Here is a 22,405-nt window from a genome sequence, read left to right as displayed (position 1 = left end):
TGCCACTGCCCCCCGCTCCCAACACACACACACTCAGCCCCTTTATATAGCCCTCCTCAACAATATGCAAGTTCAATATTGTATTAACTCCACACCAGAAACCCATCCTAGAAGTCAAGACCCCACTCCATTTCTTCCCTCCCAAATGGACCCAGCCCTACCCTACTTGCAGCCCAAAGCCCCAAGTCCTGCACCTAGGAAGGCTGCTATTCCTGTCAAAAACTTCCTCCACGCCGGGCGCGGTGGCTCACGCCTGTAATCCCAGCACTTTGGGAGGCCGAGGCGGGTGGATCACGAGGTCAAGAGATCGAGACCATCCTGGTCAACATGGTGAAACCCCGTCTCTACTAAAAATACAAAAAATTAGCTGGGCATGGTGGCACGTGCCTGTAGTCCCAGCTACTCGGGAGGCTGAGGCAGGAGAATTGCCTGAACCCAGGAGGCGGAGGTTGCGGTGAGCCGAGATCGCGCCATTGCACTCCAGCCTGGGCAACAAGAGCGAAACTCCGTCTCAAAAAAAAAAAAAAAAAAAAACTTCCTCCACGCAGACTTCCCTCACTTCCTCGCCCTTCTCCCAGCTTAGCATGGTAGCTATGGACTAGATCAACCTTTGTTCAGGGCAGAACAATGCAGGACAGAGCTTGGGGCCTCGTACTCAGTGCTGTTGATTAAATAAATGTATGCATACATGCATGCTGGGACTAATTTAATGGAAATGGGGCGTTGATGACACTACCCCAGCCACCCCACCCCAAGGGCAATGACTGTATTCTGAAGGGCTCCAGCCTAGGTGGTTTGGCTACAGCAATATCTCTTTCAACCCGGGAGCTAGAGGGTGTTCCCACCATTCCCCCAACAAGGCCTGCGTCCAAGCATCCTCCCATCTTTCCCTCAGGCCTTCTGGACCCAGGCTTTCAGTTAGGTGGTGGTGGCAGCAGAAAGGAGGCAGAGGCAGCAGTGAGGGTCCAGGTTTACTCTTTGGGGATAGGGAAGGGTGAAGAGAAGGGGTGAGTGGGATGGGGGCACCCCTCAGTAGTCAGCTGTGTAATCTGTTCCATGGAGACCCCGGCACAGCAGTGTAAACTCCTTCACCATCTCCTTCACACGCCTCTTGTTCACTCGCTCACTGAAGGAGAAAAGGGAGAGCAGGTTAGCACCAGCCACCACCACTGCCCCCTCTCTGCCTGAACCAAGGCCCGCCCCAGCTCTGCTCACCGAAGGATCTGCTGGCTGAAGGTATCCTTCTGTTCAGGGCTGAGGCGGGCAGAGGGAAAACCAGGTGGCTGCAGGGCCTCCTTGATCCACATGCTCAGGAGGCTGAAGCAGTGCTTGTTCAGGGCGAACAGGATGTCGGCAAAGCAGTCCATGAGGCTGCGGGAGGCCTGGCCCCCAATGGCCTGAGGGAGAGGGGCTCTCAGCACACTAGGGTGTTGCCCCTTCTGCAGCAAGAATGTCTAACTGTGCCCCAGGCCCTCTGGACAGTTCCTAAGCCAATCTGTACATAATAGTGAACGCTGCTTTTTTGAGAGCCAGCTGATCCCCACAGCAATCCTAACAACTTTCAGTCATTTAACTGAAGAAGAAACAGAATCTTAGAGCTCAAGGGAACCAAAGGCTCAAGCCTCCCAGAAGGTGAGCTGCCTCAGCAGTGTGGGGCCCTCACCCCCATCAAACCCCCCCTTTGCTCCATCTCACCTCCAGCACTGCTATGAGCAGCATACGACCATCTTCCTGTACCACCTTTCCCACAGACTCTACTTCCCCACACCGAGGCAGCAGCTCTGTCTGCAGAGGATGGAGAGGCCCATCAGCCCAGCTCCTTCCCAGCTCTCCCTGAGGACAAGAGCTGTACACCACAGCCCTACCATCTGGAGTCTGGGCAGGGCAGGGCAGTGGGTCAGGGTTCATAATGGGACTCACAAAGAAGCCACAGGAGGCCTTGACAGTAGGTGCCTCAGGGAACTTGAGGGCCAGCACAGCTGTGGGAGAGGCAGAGGCAGATCAGATGGGGCGTAAGGATCCTCCTGGGGGAGCCCCAGGCCCACCTGTCCATCTGGCCCCACTTACCGCATTGGAACACAGCTTTGACATCCAGTCGTTCACACAGGAATAAATCTGGCTTCCGCTTCAGAGCCTGCAGGAGGTGGAGCTGGTAAGCCCAGCCCCAGCCAGCTCCAAGGACCATCCCCCCCACTCACCTGCCACCCCAGCCCCCAACTTCACACGTCACAGGTAGAGGCTGCCAAAACCAGCTACCCAGCCATCTCTGGGGGACCCAGACCATCCCAGAGTTCAGTAGGTCAGGTGAGGACAGCTCAAGGGATGCTATGTACACATATGTGTACATGAATGCATGGGTGTATGTGAGAGAGGTTGTGGGTGGGGATCATAATGCAGAAAGTTTGGGCTCCAGACACCTTCCCCTCCATCAGGGGGCAGAGATCTCGCAGGCTCCAGGTTGCCAGCAGTGACTTCATATTGATTAACAGAGGGAGTTAAGCACCCCAGGTTTATGAACAGGGCAGCAGGAAGAAGAGATGGCATCCAGACAGGGAGCCCTCAGCCCAACAGCCCTCCTCCCATGTCCCTCTTATATTCATGAGACACGCTCCAGCTCCTGCTAAGAAGAGGAAAAGTACAGCAGGAGCCTTGGAGCCTCAGTCTCACTTTCATCCAGGGTACCCTGTGTCCAGGCCCTCTTCAGCCCTACACACACCAAGGAGCCAGTGCTGCTGCGGGTGAGGGGGAACAGATGACATGATGGGGGCAGATGGCCTGCCCCAAGTGGTATCAGGACATGACTGGCACATCCTCAGGTCACAGGAGATGCTCCAGCCATCCTTAAACACTGCTGCTCCCAAGAAATGCCCCCAGTGCACACCAGATAGACCTCTACCCTCCAACCCCTCACATCCCTTCTACTCCCCAGGTTTACTCGTGTGCAAACACCCCTACAGGCACCATCACTTGAAATGCCCTCCTTACATACCTCTATCATATCCCTTACATACACACTGTCTTCCCATCTGGAACACACCCTCATGACAGTCACACACCAAACACCTGCACATCTGCAAACCACGTCCACACACCTACACCCTCAGCCTTCCCACAGTCCTCCTGTGCACTCTCCCAACATATCCATCCACAAATACACATTCAGACACCCTCCCCATCAAAGATACACCCCTGAAAACACCCACACACATATCCACCCAGTCCAGAACACTCCCTATTCTTCCCTCCTCCCACCCTCCCCTACCCCAGAAACTAGATTTGTAAGTTCCAGGAGAGCAAGAACTGTGCCTGCTTTTGCTCACTAGCATATCTTCAATACCTAGCAAAGTACAGCATGTATTACACACTCAATAAAAATATCTGTGGAATGAGGGCCAGGCATGGTGGCTCACGCCTGTAATCACAGCACTTTGGGAGGCCGAGGCGGGCAGATCATGAGGTCAAGAGATCAAGACTATCCTGGCCAACATAGTAAAACCCTGTCTCTACTAAAAACACAAAAATTAGCTTGGCGTGGAGGCATGCGCCTGTAGTCTCAGCTACTCGGGAGGCTGAGGCAAGAGAATCGCTTGAACCCAGGAGGCAGAGGTTGCAGTGAGCCGAGATGGCGCCAATGCACTCCAGCCTGGCAACAGAGTGAGACTCTGTCTCAAAGAAAAAAAAAATCTGTGGAATGATTCAAAGAAACACTCTATTTACCCAACTCACAGGTTAGGGGTTCTGTGTGCTAGGAACCCCTAACACATCAGAAGCCCCCATCATACTAATTCCATACCCCCACAGCCCAACATTCATCTCCTCCAAACCATACTCTAATACAGACATACCAATACCACAACTTATACTCCTATCCTCCATAATATACACTCCCATAGCCCAACACACACACACCTCCAACACATGTCCACGCTCTAAATCCATCAAGGCCTAACATATCAACAAACAACACAAAACACACAACATAACAACATACAGCACGCATCAATGCACGCATTAATCCTAGCACCCAACACAATACGCATACTACTTACAGGCGATTTCTGTTCCCTTTCCAAACCAAATTCAAGACATACAAAATAATGTCTCACACACTTAAACACATACAAAATGCAAACACATCCTAACGTGGTCTCACAATGGAGCCTGCAGTCCACCACCCAGCAGCAGCTCAACCTCTCCAATAGCCCAACTCTGGGCTCCACCGCGCACATTCCTCTTTTCAGTCCCTCACTTCGGAGCTGCTCCCAGCCTACCTCTCAGGAACAGGCTGGGGGCACTGAGGCAGGCAGTTCCCGGCAGGAGCACGGGGACAGTGAACCCCAGGCCCTTCAACTCCAGTCCTACCCATGAACTTCTTGAGCAACAAGAAGCTGCTGGGCACAGTCACAACCCCCTCCCTTTCCCACTCCCCGCCCGAGGCCAGCCCAGCTCCCTCCCTTCGGGATCAGCCTCTCCCTGGTCTTTGTAGAAGACTGAGCTAGTTGAGGCATAGGGGCACTAAAGGAGGATGTTGGGTTGTCAACTTCCACGGAAACAGATGAAGAAACTCTATTCAACTGAACAGAAAAAAAATTTGTCAACAGAAAGCTAAAAATAGGCTTAAATTGAATTTCAACATAAGAGAAAGAGAAAGAGAGAGAACAGAACGTGAATGAATAAAACTAAAACACACCTGTGCCAGGAGTTGCATAAATGAATCAACAATATCAGGATGATCCCTGGGCCCTAAAATATAATAAAGATGGAACTTAAGAAAAAATTATACAAACAGCAACTCAACCTCATATAGTTATGTGGGACTGAGAGCCTGCAGGGAGACAGCGTGGGGGCACATGAGCAGCAGGAAGCAAGATAAAGAAACAAAACATACAAAAACCATGAACTGGGAGAAGCCCAACAGAAAGAGACGGCAAAGTGAAGGACGGGCCTGCCCCAGCTCCCTCCACAGGGCCTTCCGCCTACTCCCCACTCCTCCTCATGCCATCCCCTTGTGTTCCCTTGGTATGTGAGCAATTCTGGACTCCATGTAACTGAAGAAATGGCCACTACACTTACTGTGGCCTCTGGCAGATTGGAGTAGCCCTACACTGCTCCTAGCACATACCTCCCTATCAGCCAGTCATTGAAGAGGAGAGCCGGGATAGTCGGGGGGCCCAGCCCTTGGTATCTTCTTTTGAGGTTTATTTGAGGGCCCGGGAAGGGCTATGGCATCAGAGCCTGAGTAAGTGTCACCTCACTTCAATGGCCTTAGGGCTCTTGGTCTGGCCAAGGAAAAGAATCTATTTGGTCCACTTAAACCAGAGGACTCTTGCTTAGGTAGGGCAGTGCCAGCATGCTATGGAGATGGCCCAGCAAGTCACTAGCAGGGCCCAGAGGAGGAAACATCATCATAAGGCCAAAAACAAGAGCCCCATCCCAGCAAAGCTCTTCCACATGGACACAGACTCAGCAGAGAGCCAAGCTCAGGGCTGAGGACTAGTTCCCATCATCTGGACATGCCAAGAAAGAGGGAAAGCAGTCAATGTGACATCCCATGGTCCATTGGGAAGGCAGAGCCCGAGGAAGGAATGGCTAAGATTGGGATGGCATAACAGGTATAGGAGCCATCCTGTCCAGCGAGACAACCAACAAGCCCAACAGATAAGATGTTGGACACTTCTGCCTCCAGTTCTGATGATTCCTGAGGCAAGAATATGGCACGCACCTGGAGCTCCTACCCAGGCTTCTCCACTCTGAGGAGGATGTGGTGCAAAACCATCTGCCTAAGACACCACTAAGTAGCTGTGTGATCTTGCGCAAGCCACAAATGATCAGTTTCCCCATCTGTAAAGCAGATAATCTCTGCCCTGCTTCCCTCTCTAGGCTATGTAGAGCCGCCAATAAATAAAGCCTGTCCCTTTGGTATCTGAACCCTGAGTTATTTAAGTCTGAGAAAGTGAGGCCCAATGTGCACCCTGCAGGTTTGATGTTCAGCAGCCACTCTGCTAGAGGTGGGCCAGATAGAGAGAAGGTTCCAAGGGCAGAGAGCCCTCCCCCTCCTTTATTTAACAGTATCTACGGCCTGCTGTATTCTGGCCTCATTCTGGGCACTGGGGATGCAGAGAGAAGAAACTCAACCCTGCCCTGGAGGGGCTTAGTCTAGTAAGAGAGACAGACATGAAAGCTGATTATTGTGTGTGATCAGTGCTGTGTCAGCAGTATGTACAGAATGCAGTTTCAGTACAGTTAGAAGTACCCAATTCCACCTCTGAGAAATTACTCTGAGAAGTGATGCAGTCTTCCTCCTTTCTGAGGCATGAAGCAGTGACGGCCTAGGACATTCTAGTCAGAGGTGCAAGGCACGGGTATCAAATGGGACACAGTAAGGAAAGGGCAGTGTGGCTGGAATTTTGGAGTCATGAGGATACCAGCAGGAGAGGGCATTAGAGGCATGCCAGAGCCTTGTCATGTAGGTGGGAGTGGAACAATAAGCTGAGGGCAATGGGAACAACAAAAGGGTTTTAAGCCTGGGAAGACAAATGCTCAGATTTGTGTTTTTATGAAGATTGTAGCTGCAGTGTGCAGAACAGATTGGAGAGAAGGGGAGATGCCAAGAAAACCCACTAGAAGGTTGTTGATAATCCAGGTGAGACCCTAAACTGAGGCAGTGGCCACAGAGGTGGGTAGAAGTGGGCCGACCTGGAGAGAATCAGGAGCCAGGATCAATGGGGCTTGTCCTAGATTGGGTACAGGGAGTGGGAAAGGTGGAGTTGAGGATGACCACACCAGGTTTCTGGTTCAGGTTTCTCCCCAGTTTGGACTTACTCCATGGCCCACCGGATCAGAGGCCAGGATCATGAGACCACTGAGGTTATAAGCTAAGAGTACTCTGGGTACCAACCGAGACCCCTGGTGAGCCTCAAACCTGTGACCATGAATCCAGGCAAGGCTCACGAGGCTAGCTGAACAGTGCTGTTTTTTTGTTTTTGTTTTTCCAAATTGGAAGCCTGTATTAGACAACATGAGAAGCCTGAATGAAGCCCCTGCTCCCAACTCTCTCAGGCAAAGGGTCACAGGGAATGGAGGGCTAGGTCCACAGCCAAAGGTACTTGACTTCTGGCCTAGAAAGGACTAAGCCTTGATGCAGGGAAAGGAACCAGCAGTCTCTGAGTACTTCATTGTGCAAAAGCCCCTGAACCAGGGGCCCAGAAGATGTGACTTTAATATCTATAAACAGATGTGACTTTAATACCTATAAACAATCATTTCAAGTATATGGTATCTCCGTTTCACAGATATGGAAATGAAGGCTCAGCAAAGGTAAGTGACTTGCCCAAGGACACACAACTAGTTGGTGGTGATGAACTTAGAATCTGGATCTAGCTGACTTCAAAAGCCCGTGCTCTTTCCCCTTTTCATTATATCCTAAAGTAAAGGAGCCAGCCTAGTGCCCCAAGCCCCTCAGAGCCTCTGCCCACCTCCCACTCCCACTTCCTTCTTCCATATCCAGACTGGCCCTGAGCCCAGCAGGCCAGCAGAAGACATCATTCACCCTCTTATCCACTTCAACCTAAGGTTTCAACTATTTGTAAGGTGCTGTGCTTGATCGCACAGGTTTCCCATCAAGTCCCACATGTGACTCAGGGGACAGAGAAGAACAGAGTGGGCAGCTTTGGCTCCCCATTTGGGGAAGCAGAGGCAGTGGCAGTGGCGGCAGCAGCAGAGACCCTGGTCAGGACCTACCTTGCTGGAAGAGAGTGAGTGTGACGGAGGTGACGAGCAGGAAGAGGGCCTCAATTGGGGGAAAGTGGGCAGGCTCATGAGCAAAGATGTGGACCAGCTACAACAAAGCAGGGAATGCTGGTCAGCTGAGACCCAGTCTCACCAGGACCGGGCAATATCCCTGGAAAGCAAGTGGGGACCCCAGACACAGCAGCTACCTGACCCACCCCCACCCAGGGTCAGGATCTCTGCCCCAATCAGAAGGCCCACCTGTCGAGTGAGGTCAAGAGCAGAGGCCTGGGGGATGGTGCTGTACATCCGACCCAGCATCTCACACAGCTGTGGCACCATGGGGGCAAAGTCATCCAGCAGCGTCTTAACCGACTTCTCAAAGATAGCGCACACCGCCTTGGGAAGAAAGCAAAGGGGCCCTGGTCAGCAGGTCACGATTGACTGGAACAGCACTGAAGCCCTGCACAGAGCGGGCCTAAGATCAGGCCCTCACCTATAAGCCTTGCCTGGCGCTGCAAACCAAGGATGGTAAGCAAGTCGGACACTTACTCTGGCAGGGGGCAAACGCCCTTCACTGAGGGGCACAGGATGGAACTGTGGAACTTAACTCCTGCTACTTACATCTCCACCATTTCCTCTCAGGGAGCAGCAATGGCAACAAAAACCTGGACTGAAAAGGGACCAAAGGCAGGTTTCTGATGCCAAAACAGATGCCTGGTTGTCACTCAACCCTGATATTACAGTCCCTGCGTTAAGCATTTTTCCTGATACTGGGGAGTTCTAAAAGTCTTCCCAAAAGATTCCTTATCTCTATGCGGCAGGATTCACCTCCCCTGTTTTCTCCAAACCACTGCAAGCTGAAACGTGGCAACATCTTACTCCTGCTACACCTCCAAGAAGTAACTATGGAGCAGAGGGCAAGGGCCAGGGCTCACCTCCACCACCTGGGCATCATTCAACCATTTGCTCAGCACCTTCTGGATAAGCTGGAAGACCTGCTGCAGTACCACCACCACCTGAAGACACAGGAAGAAGTGAGGTGCTTCTGCTATCGATCACTGTGACCCACTTGAGAAGGACTTGGCAGCAGGGAGGAGGGGAATTCAAACCTATTACCCCAGAATGCACATTGAGGACCCAGTGCATGGGACCCCTGGGGGAAGAAGTGGTTTGCTGAACTCTCTCATGAATGAAAAAGGAGGATATCCTGAATTCTAGGGATTATCTCAAAGGAAGCCTCAAACTGCAAAGCAGAGAAATCACAAGTGCTTCATAAGATTACGAAATCTTTGTAGACTTAAAAAAAAAATCACTCCCTTTATATCTCTGCTCTGTAAAACCAAGGCTATGGGCCAGCCCCTGAAGAAGTGGAGATACGATCTCCTCTAAATAGGCTTGAGGTAGGGAGCCCCAAAGAATACACAGATGCAGGCAGCTTATGGAGGAGCAGAGAGCAGACTGAGGTCCTGGGAGGCAAGGAAAGGCAGGATGATGTCTACCATATCAAGAAGAGGCTCTGTCCGACGACAGTGGCCCAGGTGTGGTCTAAAGCCGAGAGGCTAACTGAAACTCGGTTAAGCAGAGAGGCCAGGATGCCTATGGCTTCCTTTTCTCCAGGAGAAATTCTGGAGGGAGTTCTGCGAACAATGACCAAAGCAGTCCCTTGTATTTATAAAGAGCTTTACAATATGCAAACTACCTACATGTAAGACCACATCTACTATCCAGCACAGTTCTATGAATTAAGTAAGCCAGACATTTCAATGTTCATAGTTTTTAAATGGGAAGCTGAGGCTTGCTCCAGATTAAGCAACTTGTAAGTAGTCACCCCAAAACCTGTGCCCAAGCTTCTCACAGGACTTATCACAGTGCTTTGTGACAATCTGAGCAACTTGAACTTCCTCTACACTGGGAGCAACTTGAAGGCCAGAACTATTACATGCGGAGGATGTAATAAGCATCCTTAGTGCCCACAGGGGACAGTAAATGTTGAAGTAGAAGGCCCCACAGAGCGGAGGGTGGTGCAGGGGTTGAACAGGGGCCCATAATAACATCACTTAAGGGTTGGAGGATAAAAATGTCAGTGTCTCTCATGGGGCTGAGGAATTTCAATGACATCAGCCTAATTGGGCTGGGGACAAGGACAACATCACACACAGAGTTGAGTGAGATAATGACATTGCTACCTACAGAGTGAGAGGTAATTATAGGTCATTCATGGAATCAGAGGACCAAACACATCACCCCCATGGGGAAAGGAGAACAATGACAACATTACCCACAGAATTGAAGAGTGACAAAGACATTCCCACAGGTGGGGGTTGGGGGGATGGCAAAGACAATGTCACCCACGGGGTTGGGTCCCTGCGGCACTGGCAGCTTCCGAAGCTCAGGGCCTTCGTGATCATCGTCATGATGACTGATGTCCAGTGTGGTGAAGAGGTTGGAGAGAAGCCCCAAGATGTGGACAATGGCCAGCTTGTTGGAGGGATTGGGCTGCAGGGAGAAGCAAACCAAGCTCCAGATCTCCTAGCCCCAGTTTGGTCCAGATCACTGAGCCCCAACTCTGAGGGCCAGCTCCAACCTCACCCCTCATCAACCACAGCATCCCAGTCCTACTCCCTGGCCCCCAGAGCTCACTCACTATCTCCTCTGCCAGCTTCTCCAGTTGCTGGATATAGGGTGAGATGAGCGAGTGCAGGTTCTTAAGGATCTCCTCCACTTGAAGAGCTGACAGCAGGAAGCCCAGCGCTTGCATCAGCCACATGCACTGGCTTGTCTGTGGGGCAGAACATGGATGGTCAGTCCTGGCCACATCTAGTTGTGGGGTAGGAAGGAAAATGAGCCTCTTGGGAGAAGCTTCCAAAAACAGAGAATAAGGGATAAGAGGAAAGGGAAGGCAAAAAACAGGATTTCAGGGATAAGAGATTCCCACAAGACCCCCAAGGAGACCCCTAGAAACTTTTGAGCCGCACCTTGTGGATCTGTTTCATCAGCACATCCTGGGGGTAGAAAGAAGGAATGTAGTATGAGCACAGCGCAGAGTGTGCGCTGAGGCTCAGCATCATCCAGGGCCCCTGCATACCTGGGACACAGCCACAATGTTGGCAGCATAGGGAGGCAGGTCATACTTGCACTCTCGGCAGATCTTCTTGAGGGTAGACACAGAAGAGACAGAGAGCTCAGGATTACCTAGGGCATGCAGTACCAGGGGCAGAACGCTGTTGATCATGACGGGGTGGTCAGCCAGCCATTCAGACAGAGCTCCTGGAGGAAGGAGGAAGACAGGAGGATCTCTGAGGCAGGCCAGGCTGGCTTTGTACCATGTCTCTGAGGGGTGCAGAGTTCCTGGCAGGGTCAAGTTGCAGCCCTAGCACAGAGCACTGCTCCATTCAGAGGACTACATGGGCAAATATGCATGTGCATGCTTAAACAAGAGCCTTACAGCAGAGAAGCAGGAAAGGGTTACTCAACAGAGGCCCAATACTTCTGTTTCACTGATAGTAAATTATCAGGGTGGAGTGGATGGTGGGGATGGATGCTCTAATGAGCTGTTGCTGCCTTCCAAAGTCTTTTTTTTTAATCAGGGCTCCTGAACCTGTGTTTACTCTTCTGTCTTCTACTCTTGGTTAATCTCCCCTGACAGTAAACTAGTCTCAATGAATTGCTCATTGTGCCATTAAATGGACCCCCTAGACCTGCCAGGACAGTCAATTTGTTACAACACTGTGTGTAGGCATGTGGCTCTCCCATTCTGGATAGGATCCAGCATGCTGGCTGTGGCCGGGGACAGGTGCTGTGGCTCTGGGAATATGGTCATGGGCATGTGCCAGGTCTCACCAATGGTGAACATGACAGTATCTGCCAGCTGCACGTTGCTGATGCTGATCCGTGGGATGAGGCCAATGAGCCCAGGCACCACATCAGAATAGTTGACGTCGATGGTCTCTGCGATGGATTGGAAGCCATAGAGGAGGGCCTCCGTGTGCTGGGGAAAGAGGGTGCCACTGGCTTGGATGAGGAGGAGGGTGTGACAGGTCTGGGAGGGCTGAGGGAATCAGGCTTGGGAGGTACCTGCCAGGAGTAGGGCTCCTCTGAGCTGGTAAGCAAACGACCCAGCTTGTCATAGAGGTTGCTGAGCAGCTCGGCCCCCAACATCTCATAGACATACATGAGCGTGTCTGAGATGTCCACCCTGAGAAGCAGATGAAGGCCTTTTACACTGCCTGGATCCTGCCCCTGGATCCTGCCCCAAGCCCAGGAGCCTACCCCAGTACCCCCACCACAACCCTGCAACAATGCCTAGAGAACAGAGAGAGAGCCCCCAAATTCAGAAAGCCTGGCCTTGGGCCCCTTCCCTCATTGCCTTCATTATTTATGGACTCCATTTTAGAGGAGTTGGCCTGCTACCATCACCTGTAAATTCGGAACTGCTCCTTCTCGTCTGAGGACCAAAATCCATATTCCTCATCAGAAGGGAACTGGGCCTTGTGCAGAAGCACATCCACCAGCTGGAAGTAGACTGGCCGGTACACCTGCTGGTATACAGCCTGCTTCTCTGCCTCAAAGGATAGAATATCATCCTGAGAGAGCCGGGGAAGAGAATTAGCCACCTCACCAGTAGCCATAGAAGCCCGTGATCCACCTTCTTCCACCACAGCCCAGTCCTACTGGAGGTCACATATACACACCTGCAGTGTGTACCAGAAGGTGAGGGTTAGAGAGCTGGTGGTCTCATTGACAGGATAGTGGCCAGGGATGCCTGTGCAGAACATAATCATGTTGACAAGTGCCAGGAAACTCTGCCAGTGCTCTACTTGGTCCAGCAAGGCCCTGGGGAGGAGGAGACACAGGTCATTCTACCTCTCGAGGGACTTCCAGAACCCCACCTCTTAGAGGGCCCTACTGTCCCACCACTCACCGGGAGTGGTTCTCGCCCAGGGCCACAGCGATGCGACAGATGCCATGGGAGGTCTCCATGTCCCCATTCTGCACTGCCTGCCGCAGTTGTTCCTGCAGACCCAGCACCAGCGGGATGAGTTTCAGGAGCGTGTTCACGTACCTAGAGGCACGACATGAGAAAATCCATCAGAGCTCTCTGCCCATCCCCCTACAGGCTTTAAGAGAAAGGCATAATCTCTGTCTTCCATCAAGTTCCCCTCCCCTTATCAAATCCTAAGCAAAAAAAGGGTCAGGGACTACATGGCAGATTTGATGTTCCCCATGTTGGGAAGAACCTTAGGTCAGGGACCCCAGGAGAACTCTGAGAAGGAAGTATGAGAAGGTCAGCGTTATGGGTTGAATTGTGTTCTCTAATTGGATGACAGCTGATTCCAGAATGGGTTAACTATTTTTTTTTTTTTTGAGACGGGGTTTTGCTATGTTATCCAGGCTGGTCTCAAACTCCTGAGCTCAAGAAACTCAGCCTCCTGCTCCGCCTCCAGAGTAGTTGGGATTATAGCTGTGAGCCACTATGTCCAGCTGGGTTACAACTTTTGGGGAGGTTGAGATGACATGAATATATTTTGCATGTGGTGATAACATGTAGTTTGGGGGGCCAGAGGGCAGACTGTTATGGGTTGAATTATATCCACACAAAAAGAGATGTTTTTTGATAAATCCTAATCCCCAGTACCTCAAAACATGACTTATTTGGAAACAAGATAATTGCAGATGAGGTTATACTGCAGTGAAGTCCAGTATGACTGGTCCTTATAAGATGCCATCCATGTGAAGACAGAGACATACAGGGAGAATACCACATGAGGACAAAAGTGGAGAGTGGAGTGATGCAGCTGGAAGCTGGGGAACACTAAAGACCGCCAGCGAACCACAGAGATAGAAGGAGGCAAGGAAGGATTCTCCTACAGGTTTCCGCGAGAGCACCGCCTTGCCAACACCTTGAATTCAGACTTCTAGCCTCCACAATTTAAGACAATGAATTTCTGTTTAGCTTTAAACCCACCTCATTTGTGGTACTTTGTTATGGTCACCCTAGGAAACGAATACAGTCTGTCAGGGGAGATTGAACAAGAGTGGGAGACAGAAGAGTAAACACAGGCTCGGGAGCGCTGATTAAAAAAAAGACTTTGGAAAGCAGCAACAGCTCATGAGAGCATCCATCCCCACCATCCACTCCACCCCTACCACCAAATCCCAACTCTTGAGTAGTATGGTTGCTGCAGAGAGGGAGAGAAGTAGATGATGAACTCAGAGAGCTAAGAGGCAAAATGGACAGGACTTGATGACTGACTGGATGTGAGGATGGGGAAGAATAAAGCAACCCTCAGGTCACTGGCTGAACAACTAAGTAGATGGTGGAGCTATTTACTGAGACCTGTGGGGTGAGTAGCAGGGAACAGTAACACCTTTTAATAGGAGGTAGAAGGTGATAAGCTCAGTATTAGACACATTGATTCAGAGACATCTGATAGGTTATGCATGTAGAAGCATCTAGAAAGAGCTGGAAGCCCTGAAGCTCAGCATAGAAGTTACAGTGAAAGACATAGATTTGAGAGTCATCAGCTAACAGCTGGTATTTAAACCTATGGGGATAGATGAGAATTGACCAAGGAGAAACTGTTGAATGAGAAAAAAATAAGGGGGTCCAGATCAGAGCCCTGAAACACAATGATCTCTAAAGGAGAAGGACAGGCAGCCCAGTATACAAAGGGACTGAGAGAAGCCTGGTTCCATCCCACTGGACCCCTCTCCAGCACCTTAGTCTGTGGAGATGAGACTAAGCAGAGGAGGCCACACTCTAACAGTGGGGATCAGATGCTTGGGACTCTTCTGTTGTCAATCATAGTGTCACCATAGCAATCTATGTTAGGGAGTGGGGGACTGAGGATCCCAGAAGGAGTTCTATCTGGACTTGCCTCAAGCAGGTTGCTAGGCAGTAGCTTCATATCCTTGGTGGGAGGATGAGAAGGACAAAAAGAGGCAACCAGCCCAGGGACATCGGCCTCCTTCTCCACATCCCCATCTGGGAGGAAAAGTCACCCATGCCAGGATATCCCCAGCCCAGAGACAGCCCCAGGGGGTGCTGCCTGGAGACAGCTGGGATAGCTTCAGTCTCATGACCCTGACACGGGCCGCACCACCAGACAATGGGCATTTTCAGGCCAGACCCTGGCACAAAGAGAACGGGCAGGGCCAAGGCTATGGCCCACAAGCTCCTCAGCAGCTGAGATGGGGGCACGAGGTAGTACTCTACCCCCATAGTATTCCCACTGTATTCTGAGGCTCTCTCCTCCACCTGCTAAAGTTCATGCAGACGGCAGGTACTCAGTGAAGGTTCTTAATTTGTCTCATCTGAGCCTCATAATAGGGCAAATCAAGGACAATACAGCCCCAAAGGGCTCAGAGTATCCTATCACTCAAGGTCATACAACAACTCAGAAGCAGAATCCAGGTTGAAACCCCCTTAAACTGCTACGGGTCTGCTTTTCTTTCAGGGCCCAACCAGAATCTCCCCAAACGATCTATGTACATCTCAGCCCCTATCTCCAGCCCTCAACAGCCTGCTTAATTCACTCTCTCCCTCCCCAACTCTCAAGGAAAAGCTCTTCCGGGATTAAAAACGTATTTCAGGAAAAAAAAAATACATTTTAAAGGGGAGAGCCAGGAAGTAGCAGCAGCTGTGGAGGAGCAGGGAAAGGGTGACCTGAGCGCAAACTCAGCCAAGGGGAGGGCCGATGTCGGGACACCTGGGGAAGGCATGCCTGGATGACCCAGGAATCAAAGCCACTGAAGGTGACTTTCACAAGCCAAAGCTAGGAAACTAGACCGGGTAGAGCAAGGCCCAGGCTCGGACTCTGGGCTGGATGCAGCTCACCCATGGGAAGTTCTTGCATAGATTTCTGCCACCTGAACACCTGCGTCTGCAACCTGTAGGTGGACAGATGAACAAGTCTGAGGCACCAGAGGTTTCTAGGTTTGGGGGAAGGAGACAGGGAGGATGTCTTTACGATCATAGCTGAAGCTGGGTTCAAGAGGCCTGGCTCCAATTGGTCAGCTCAAGTAGCCAAGGCAGGGCTGCTGGGACGCCTCTGCTGCTGCTCACACGGAGCTCAGCCGAGACCTGCAATTAGAGCTTAGCTTCAGGAGCAGAGCGGAGAAAATGGGGAGAGTTGCTAAGCAACCAAGGGGCTGCAGCCAATGGGCGCCAAGGAGGCTGTGGGTTACCTCACTGGCTCCCTGCTCGCTCATTCGTTCAGAGGAGAAGGGGCATCAATTACCTGCCAAAGCCCTTGAGACTGGCTGGGTGGGTAAACTTGGGTGTATCCAAGGACACCTCACATCACCCACACACTTGCCCTGATCTGTTTCCCTTAGTCACCAACTGTCGGAGCCCACCCAGCACTTAAGCTTCAGGCTGCCAAGAGAGGCCTTGATCTGAGACTAGGTATCCACTTTAAGCTGGGAAGCCTGGAAAGCCAGGGAATAGGTATCATAATAACTGCCAACACAATAATGAAACCAAACACTGGCAACTGCCGTTTATGGAGTACATAGGAACCACACCAAAAGCTTCACATTCTCTTATTTAATCCTCATACTGAAACAACCATTTATTTTTTTTAATCAACCCCAATATTTTGTTTAAAGTTTTAAAAGGCAGTGGTTAAGCACATTGTATGTGTGTGTGTGTGAGAGAAACCAACTCCTTTTCCAATTTAGCCACTGATCAACTAGGCCCACTTTCTATTGCATGATTCTGCTTCTACTCCTTATGACCAATTCTAAAAGTAAACAGCTTAATCCGTTTAATAGTAAATATGCCTATCTTTTAAAAAATAAACAGTTGGCCAGGCGTGAGCGCCTGTAATCTCAGCACTCTGGGAGGCTGAGGCAGGTGGATCAGCTAAGGTCAGGAGTTAAAGACCGGCCCAGCCAACATGGTGAAACCCCATCTCTACTAAAAATACAAAAATTTTAGCCAGGCATGGTGGCAGCTGCCTGTAATCCCAGCTACTCTGGAGGCTGAGGCAGAAGAATCGCTTGAACTCAGGAGGCAGAGGTTGCAGTGAGCCGAACTTATGCCACTGCACTCCAGCCTGGGCAACAGAGTGAAACTGTCTCAAAAAAATAAATAAATAGTTACCATTAACTGGTCACATAAAGTATAAAGGTGGAACACACACACACAGAGTTCCCATTTTAAAACATGTAACGTATGAATAACCCAAGCATACAAATGGATGCTGCTGACCATCCTAACCCCAGCAGAGACCACAGAAGAATTCCTATTACTCAAGGAGTCAAAATATTCTTTACTGAACACCAGGTTCAGGATTTGTGCACATTATCCTATTTAAACCTTTACAACTCTGTGGGGTTGATATGATCATCCCCATTTTATTGGTGAGGAAACCAAGGTTTAGGAATGGCTTATTCAAGGTCTCAGATCTAATAAGTGAACCATCTGGGATTCAAACTTAGATGTGACTAATGCCACAACTTGAGTCATTAGCTACTCTTCCATGAAGTCTCTTTTAATGGGTTTCCCTTCCAATTCTGCCACGGATCCCAAAGCCCCATCTCTGAAATGTCAGTGTCAGGGCTTCCAGTCTTACTTTTTCTAATCCAGCTCATACCAGAAGTCTCAGTAGGCCATTTTCTCTGCTTAAAATCCTTTAATATCTTTATATCATCTTCAGGATGAAGAGCAAAATCTTAAACTTGGTCAAGAAGATCCTGCATGATCTGGACCCTGGTCTCCTATAAATCTGGCCCTTAAATCCTGCTGTCCCATTACACCTAATGATTTACAGATCACCAGACTCTCTGGGCTTTTACACCCTTCCCTTGCCTGGGCTCTTCCATCTGTCTGGAATGTCCTCTCCATCCATCACTTCCATCTGGCTAACTCTTAATACAGCTCTCGCTCAGTGGTCGCTTCCTCTGGGAAGCCTTTCACAACCCTCAGACTGGGTGAAAGCCTCCTCTGGGCTTTTCCAGACCCCTGCATTCTCCATCAGAGGAGTCATCACGTTGATTGTATTTGCCATACATGTGTCCACCAGACTGTGAGCTCCTGAGAGACGGAAGCTAAAGCATTTGTTTCTCTGCTCCCAAAGCTCAGCATAGGGCCCAACACAGGAGATGCTCAACAAACATTTGCCAAACAAACACTTCACTACACTTACTTCTTTTGGGCCCTTGAGTATATCATGATACTGTCCACCACACGTCTTTGCACCTGCTGTGGTTCCTAAAGCCTAGAACACTCCACCCTCCTCCCCCAATCCCTTCCATCCCCACCCCTCCCCACTCAAGCAACTCCTACTTTCATCTATTCAAAAAATATCTAATGCTACCATGTGCCAAGCACAATGTGACAAAGTAAAATGACAGATTCCCTGTCCTCAGAGTTGAGAGACTAATGGGGAGGCATACATTAATTTATGCTGAAATCATGTTACGGCTAAGAAGGAAAACTACTGGGAGCTCTGAGGTAATATAAGAGAGAAGATCAAACTTAGTCTTAAGAATCCATTGAGGACTTCCCTATGTAAATGAAGTTTAAGCTGAGGCAAGGTGTCAAGTACATGTGATGATCCAGAGGCTGAAACAAACGTGGGACATTCAAGGAATTTAAGAAACCGTGTGAGAGTATAGAGAGCAAAGAGAGCAGCATGAGATGAGGCCTGTGATGCCATACTGTGCAGCACCTTTATGAGTCACATTAAGGATTCTGAGCTTTAACTTAAGAGCATTGAGAAGCCACTGAAGGGTTCTGATCAGAAAGAGTAGATCCCCATTTTCAAAAGATCACTCTGGCTGCTGGGACAATGAAGGGTACAAGAGTGAGGACAAGTTCCGCAGTAATCTGGGGAGAGAGATGACAGCTTGGACTAGGGTGGTAGCAATGGAAATGAAAAAAAAAATAGATTTGCAATATGGTCAGGAGCAGAACAGCCAGGACTTGGTGACTAGTTGAGAGAAGGAAAAGAGTCAAATATTTTAATTGAATAATTGATAATTAGTTGTTTAACGTCTGCCTCCCTGTCTGAACCATGAGGACAGGGACCATGTCTTCTTTGGTTCCTTGCTATATCACCAGCAGAGGACCAGGTATCAGTACACACTCAATTAATGCTTATTGAACAGATGGATGGATGGATGGATGGATGGCCAAAGAGGCTGTCTCCTGGGCAGGTGGGGACTAGCTCACCTCTGGGCATCAGGTTGTGAGATGGCATTCACAATGGCCTCCACACTGCTGTCGAAGAGCTCTGAGTCCTGCAGAGCAGCGAAGGCAGCCTGAATGAGTGCCTCACAGTCCTGCAGCGGCACCTCCAGCTGCACCCAGCTGGAGAAACACTTGAGTACCTTCTGACGCACACAGCTGGGTGAGCTGGGCTGCTGTAGCAGCTGTTCCAGCAGAGGGAAGACAGCCCCACATTCCACCGCCAGGCTGGTCCGCACCAGGCCTTTGCGGTATTGGGGTAGGCGGCTGGTCTGGAACTCCTCAGGTAGCACTGTCAGCAGCTCTAGCAGGGCTAGGCAGCGGCCCTGGCCATCTACTGGTGAGTCCTCAGCCTGGAAGAGTCGTACCATATCTGCCACAGCACATGGCCAAGCGTCAGGCATCATGCTGAGAGCCAGTGAGGCTAGTGCCACGCAGAGCCGAGTCAGTACAATCTTGGAGCCACTGGCAAAGTGGGTGATCTGGGTAAAGAGCTGTGCCTTTAGGCTTTCATACTGGTCAGTTGGGATGTCGCTCCAGTAGCGAGAGATCTTGATGTGAAGAGCACTGGCCCCAAAGTACTGGATCTCTGGCACCTTGTCGGGCTGCAGTAGCTGCCAGCTGAAGTGCCAGGCCTGTGGGGAGACCTGGGCTTGCATCAGCCACTTCTGAGCCAGGTTCTTGTTTTCAATGTTGGGGTCATAGTAGAGCTGGTGCAGCGCCTGCAGGACAGCACAGGACTGAGCAGGTGCTGGCCACTCTGGATCCTGCCAGAGCCCAGAACAGAGGTGTGACTTGGTCCTGCAAGACTGCTCCCTCTCCCTGACTGGGGAGCTGAGCAAGGAGAGCTCAGGGCTCTTGCAGTGTTTCCTGGGCCTGGATCCTGCTGATATCTTGACAGCCTGAACCTTGCCCATGCTCTACCATATCCTCTTCTCCTTATAGCAAAACATTATGGGTTCAGAGGGAATCTCCACAGGAAAGCAAAAAGAAGAGAAGGCTGATCCCCCCCCAAAGGGGAAGCACTTGAGGCCAAGGCCTAGGTGGAAGGAACAGCTTCATAGGGATGAAGCTAAACCTGAGAAGGGCATGGAACAGCTTGAGGGGACTTGACCTTCCCAGGCACAGCTGCTCCCATCAACTCAAACAGCTCCTTTCAGCTCCCCCAGGATCATCCCTAGGTCACTCCAGGTGCTGGCAACAAAGCCAGTGTGAAATCAGAGCAGGACTAAGACTTTTGCCAAGTAGCCCTGGGGCAGAGACATGCTGGAGTTGGGGTGGGGGGTGAGAACACTCCTCAGAGGGCACATGTGAAGGTCCAATCAACTGATCCAGAGAAGCCTTTGCTATAGCTGCAGCCCTGGCAAACACCTGGCCTAGTGCTTTCCACTAGCACAGTCCCCAGGGCCTCAATTCCAATGGGACTTCATGAAGTAAGAAAACAGTGAGATTTATCTCCCAGTAGCACCTGGAACAGTGTGCCACCATGCCAACACTGCCCTGCTCCAAGAGGTGGGAGAGTGTGGCCAGGACCCTGACCCCTAAGCAGGCTCCATCCAAGTAGGCTTAGCTCTATTTGTACCCCTGACAGTCAGTTATGGCCACTGTCCCTTGTTTGGCCCCTCAGGGATGCCAAAGCAGGCAGAAGAGATGCATCCTCATTGTTTGTTATGGCAAACAGGAGTCAAGAATAACAAGTGAGCATCTGCAATCATTCCCTGCTTTCAAGTAAGGGAGCCCCATCTTCCCATTCATCCCAGGGTGCATGCATTGCTGCATTCCAGGTTATGGGGAGCAGATACAGAAAAGAACAAAATAGGCAGTTCAGAAAGATGGTCTGGGCAGTGGGGGAGCTTGGGAGGGCCATGGCAGGGAGCTGTGTGGGCAGGTGAGTAGGAAGGAGCCCTGTAAGGCTGCCAGCAGGGCCAGGACCCTTGGACTCAGCACAAAACAAAAAGAGACAGCCCCACACCTGCCTGCTCAGGACTGGTCTGGCTTCCATCCAATAAAGGAAGGACCCTTCTCCAAAGAGTAGAAACAACCCAGATTGTTTTAGTTCCAGATTATTTCCTGAGCCCTTGGCTCAATAAAACCAGGTCCGGGATGGTTTGGCATCAGTATAATTCCAGAAGACTGAGCTGCAGGTCTCCTGGGTTCCCAGTTTCCTACTGCACTGCTCATGCAGTTCCCATGGAGCTGGAAAATAGCCAGTCTGGCTGGAAGGCTAAGTCATAAGCTCCCTGAAGGGACCATCCCAACACCCTGGAGTATCTGTCCACAGGGGACCTGCCTGTAAGGAAAGACAAAAATAGCCCATTAGGGCACTGCAATACTGCCTGCCCAGAAAGACAGCAAATGCCAGGTGCTCTGGGGGCACCATACCAGCGGGCAGCCAGCCCAGGCCTGCGCGCTGGCATTAGTGACAGTCCCCAGAACTTCTGCTCTGTCACTGGAGTGCCCACCCCAGAGCCCTCATACCTTCTCCACGTTCTCCACAGTGAAGTCCAAGGCTGATGCTCCTCCAGCCCCTGCAGCCCCCGACTGCTCCTCCCGCCGCTCCATCTTTGCTCCCTCCCTGGCAGGGAGGTGGGCCCTGATCTGCCTCCTGCCCCAGCCCCTTGGCTGCTGGCTCCCTGCTAGACCCCGGCTTGGGTGTCCAGGGAGTGGTGGGGTGAGGGGGAGCCCAGGGCGGGCATGGCTGCCGAGGCCTCCCCACCTCGTCTGGGGGTGAGGGGCTTGCCAGAGACCAAAAAGGGTGCTCTTAAGGAATCCACTGAGGGGGAGTCCGAGGAGGGGGCCGTCGGTGAGGAGCTCTCAGGCGGGGATCCTAGTGGTAGGTCACAGCTCTGTCCCCACAATCTGCGTGGAGGAAGTCAGAGGGGAGGGAAGCCTGCGGGGAAAACCGAGCCCCTAGATCTTGAGGGGTCACAGGGTCGATGGCCTGTACCCACAACACCCCCGCCTGGGTGAGCTCTCGGGTGCTATGAAGAGGTCACGGGGCTGCAGGGTCACCGGGGAGAGAGCCCTTCGTGGTTACAGAGGCGTCTAACGAAGCGCGGAGGTGCAGCTTCGCGAGTCTGGGGCGAAGAGTCCGTGGAGTTGAGGGGGCTGTGGCAGGTCTTTCCGTTCGGCCTGGCCCGCGCTGTGCTCACCGCCCTGCTCCAGCCCAGTTACCGCCGCTGCCTCCGCCCCAGTGACTGACAGACAAGCCAGCCCGGCCGGGACAGGGCAGGGACCTCGTCAAGGCGCGGGCTGCCCCGAGCGCCTGTCCCCGGTACCGCCAACTCAGGCCCCCACTGCCGCCTGTCCTGGCTTGGCCCGGCCCGGCACAGCCCGGCACGGCCCAGCGGAACTGCGCGGAAACTCATTCCGGGTCCTTGGCCCTGTCCTCGAGCCAGCCCGCGCGCCCCCGAGCAGGCGGTGGAGCGGCGCGCCGCCCCAGGCCCCCGCCGAGTCTAGGCCCCGTCGCTGTGCACCCTG

The 22,405-nt window shown here is 51.5% G+C and overlaps 1 protein-coding gene across 4 annotated transcripts; it reads right to left on the bottom strand.

Moving 5' to 3' along the window:
- Window positions 1-953: 953 nt before the first annotated feature.
- IPO13 (importin 13) lies at window positions 954-22,376 on the bottom strand. Of its 4 annotated transcripts, XM_017540712.2 has the most exons (20): window positions 21,404-22,376; window positions 18,911-19,647; window positions 12,653-12,793; window positions 12,423-12,564; window positions 12,148-12,314; window positions 11,806-11,926; window positions 11,572-11,719; window positions 10,817-10,998; window positions 10,707-10,733; window positions 10,376-10,510; window positions 10,084-10,227; window positions 8,667-8,747; window positions 7,990-8,127; window positions 7,741-7,837; window positions 4,691-4,743; window positions 2,068-2,134; window positions 1,921-1,979; window positions 1,696-1,785; window positions 1,216-1,397; window positions 954-1,126 (listed from the first exon to the last, which is right to left on the bottom strand). In XM_017540712.2, exons 1-20 carry the CDS (start codon window positions 21,485-21,487, stop codon window positions 1,030-1,032), a joined length of 2,892 nt encoding a protein of 963 aa, XP_017396201.1. In that variant the 5' UTR covers window positions 21,488-22,376; the 3' UTR covers window positions 954-1,029. The 4 variants fall into 4 exon arrangements, 3 of the variants coding, with proteins under 3 accessions (XP_017396201.1, XP_017396203.1, XP_017396205.1); XR_001828752.2 differs by lacking the exon at window positions 4,691-4,743 and having other exon boundaries at window positions 959-1,126; XM_017540716.2 differs by lacking the exons at window positions 954-1,126; window positions 1,216-1,397 and adding an exon at window positions 1,414-1,573.
- Window positions 22,377-22,405: the final 29 nt, after the last annotated feature.

This window comes from Cebus imitator, unplaced genomic scaffold (genome assembly GCF_001604975.1).
Source record: "Cebus imitator isolate Cc_AM_T3 unplaced genomic scaffold, Cebus_imitator-1.0 Scaffold129, whole genome shotgun sequence".
Lineage (NCBI taxonomy): Eukaryota > Metazoa > Chordata > Mammalia > Primates > Cebidae > Cebus > Cebus imitator.
The sequence above is the reverse complement of the archived record's forward strand: the minus strand, read 5'-3'. Positions and strand labels throughout refer to the sequence as shown.

Coding starts and splice junctions, on each gene's coding strand:
- IPO13 (XM_017540712.2), bottom strand. CDS start 21,487: ATGGAGCGGCGGGAGGAGCAGTCGGGGGCTGCAGGGGCTGGAGGAGCA. Junction 11,927..12,147: donor GAGCAGTTCCGAATTTACAG/GTGATGGTAGCA, acceptor TCTGCTTCTCAG/GGTGGACATCTCAGACACGC. Junction 1,127..1,215: donor TTCAGCCAGCAGATCCTTCG/GTGAGCAGAGCT, acceptor TTTCTCCTTCAG/TGAGCGAGTGAACAAGAGGC.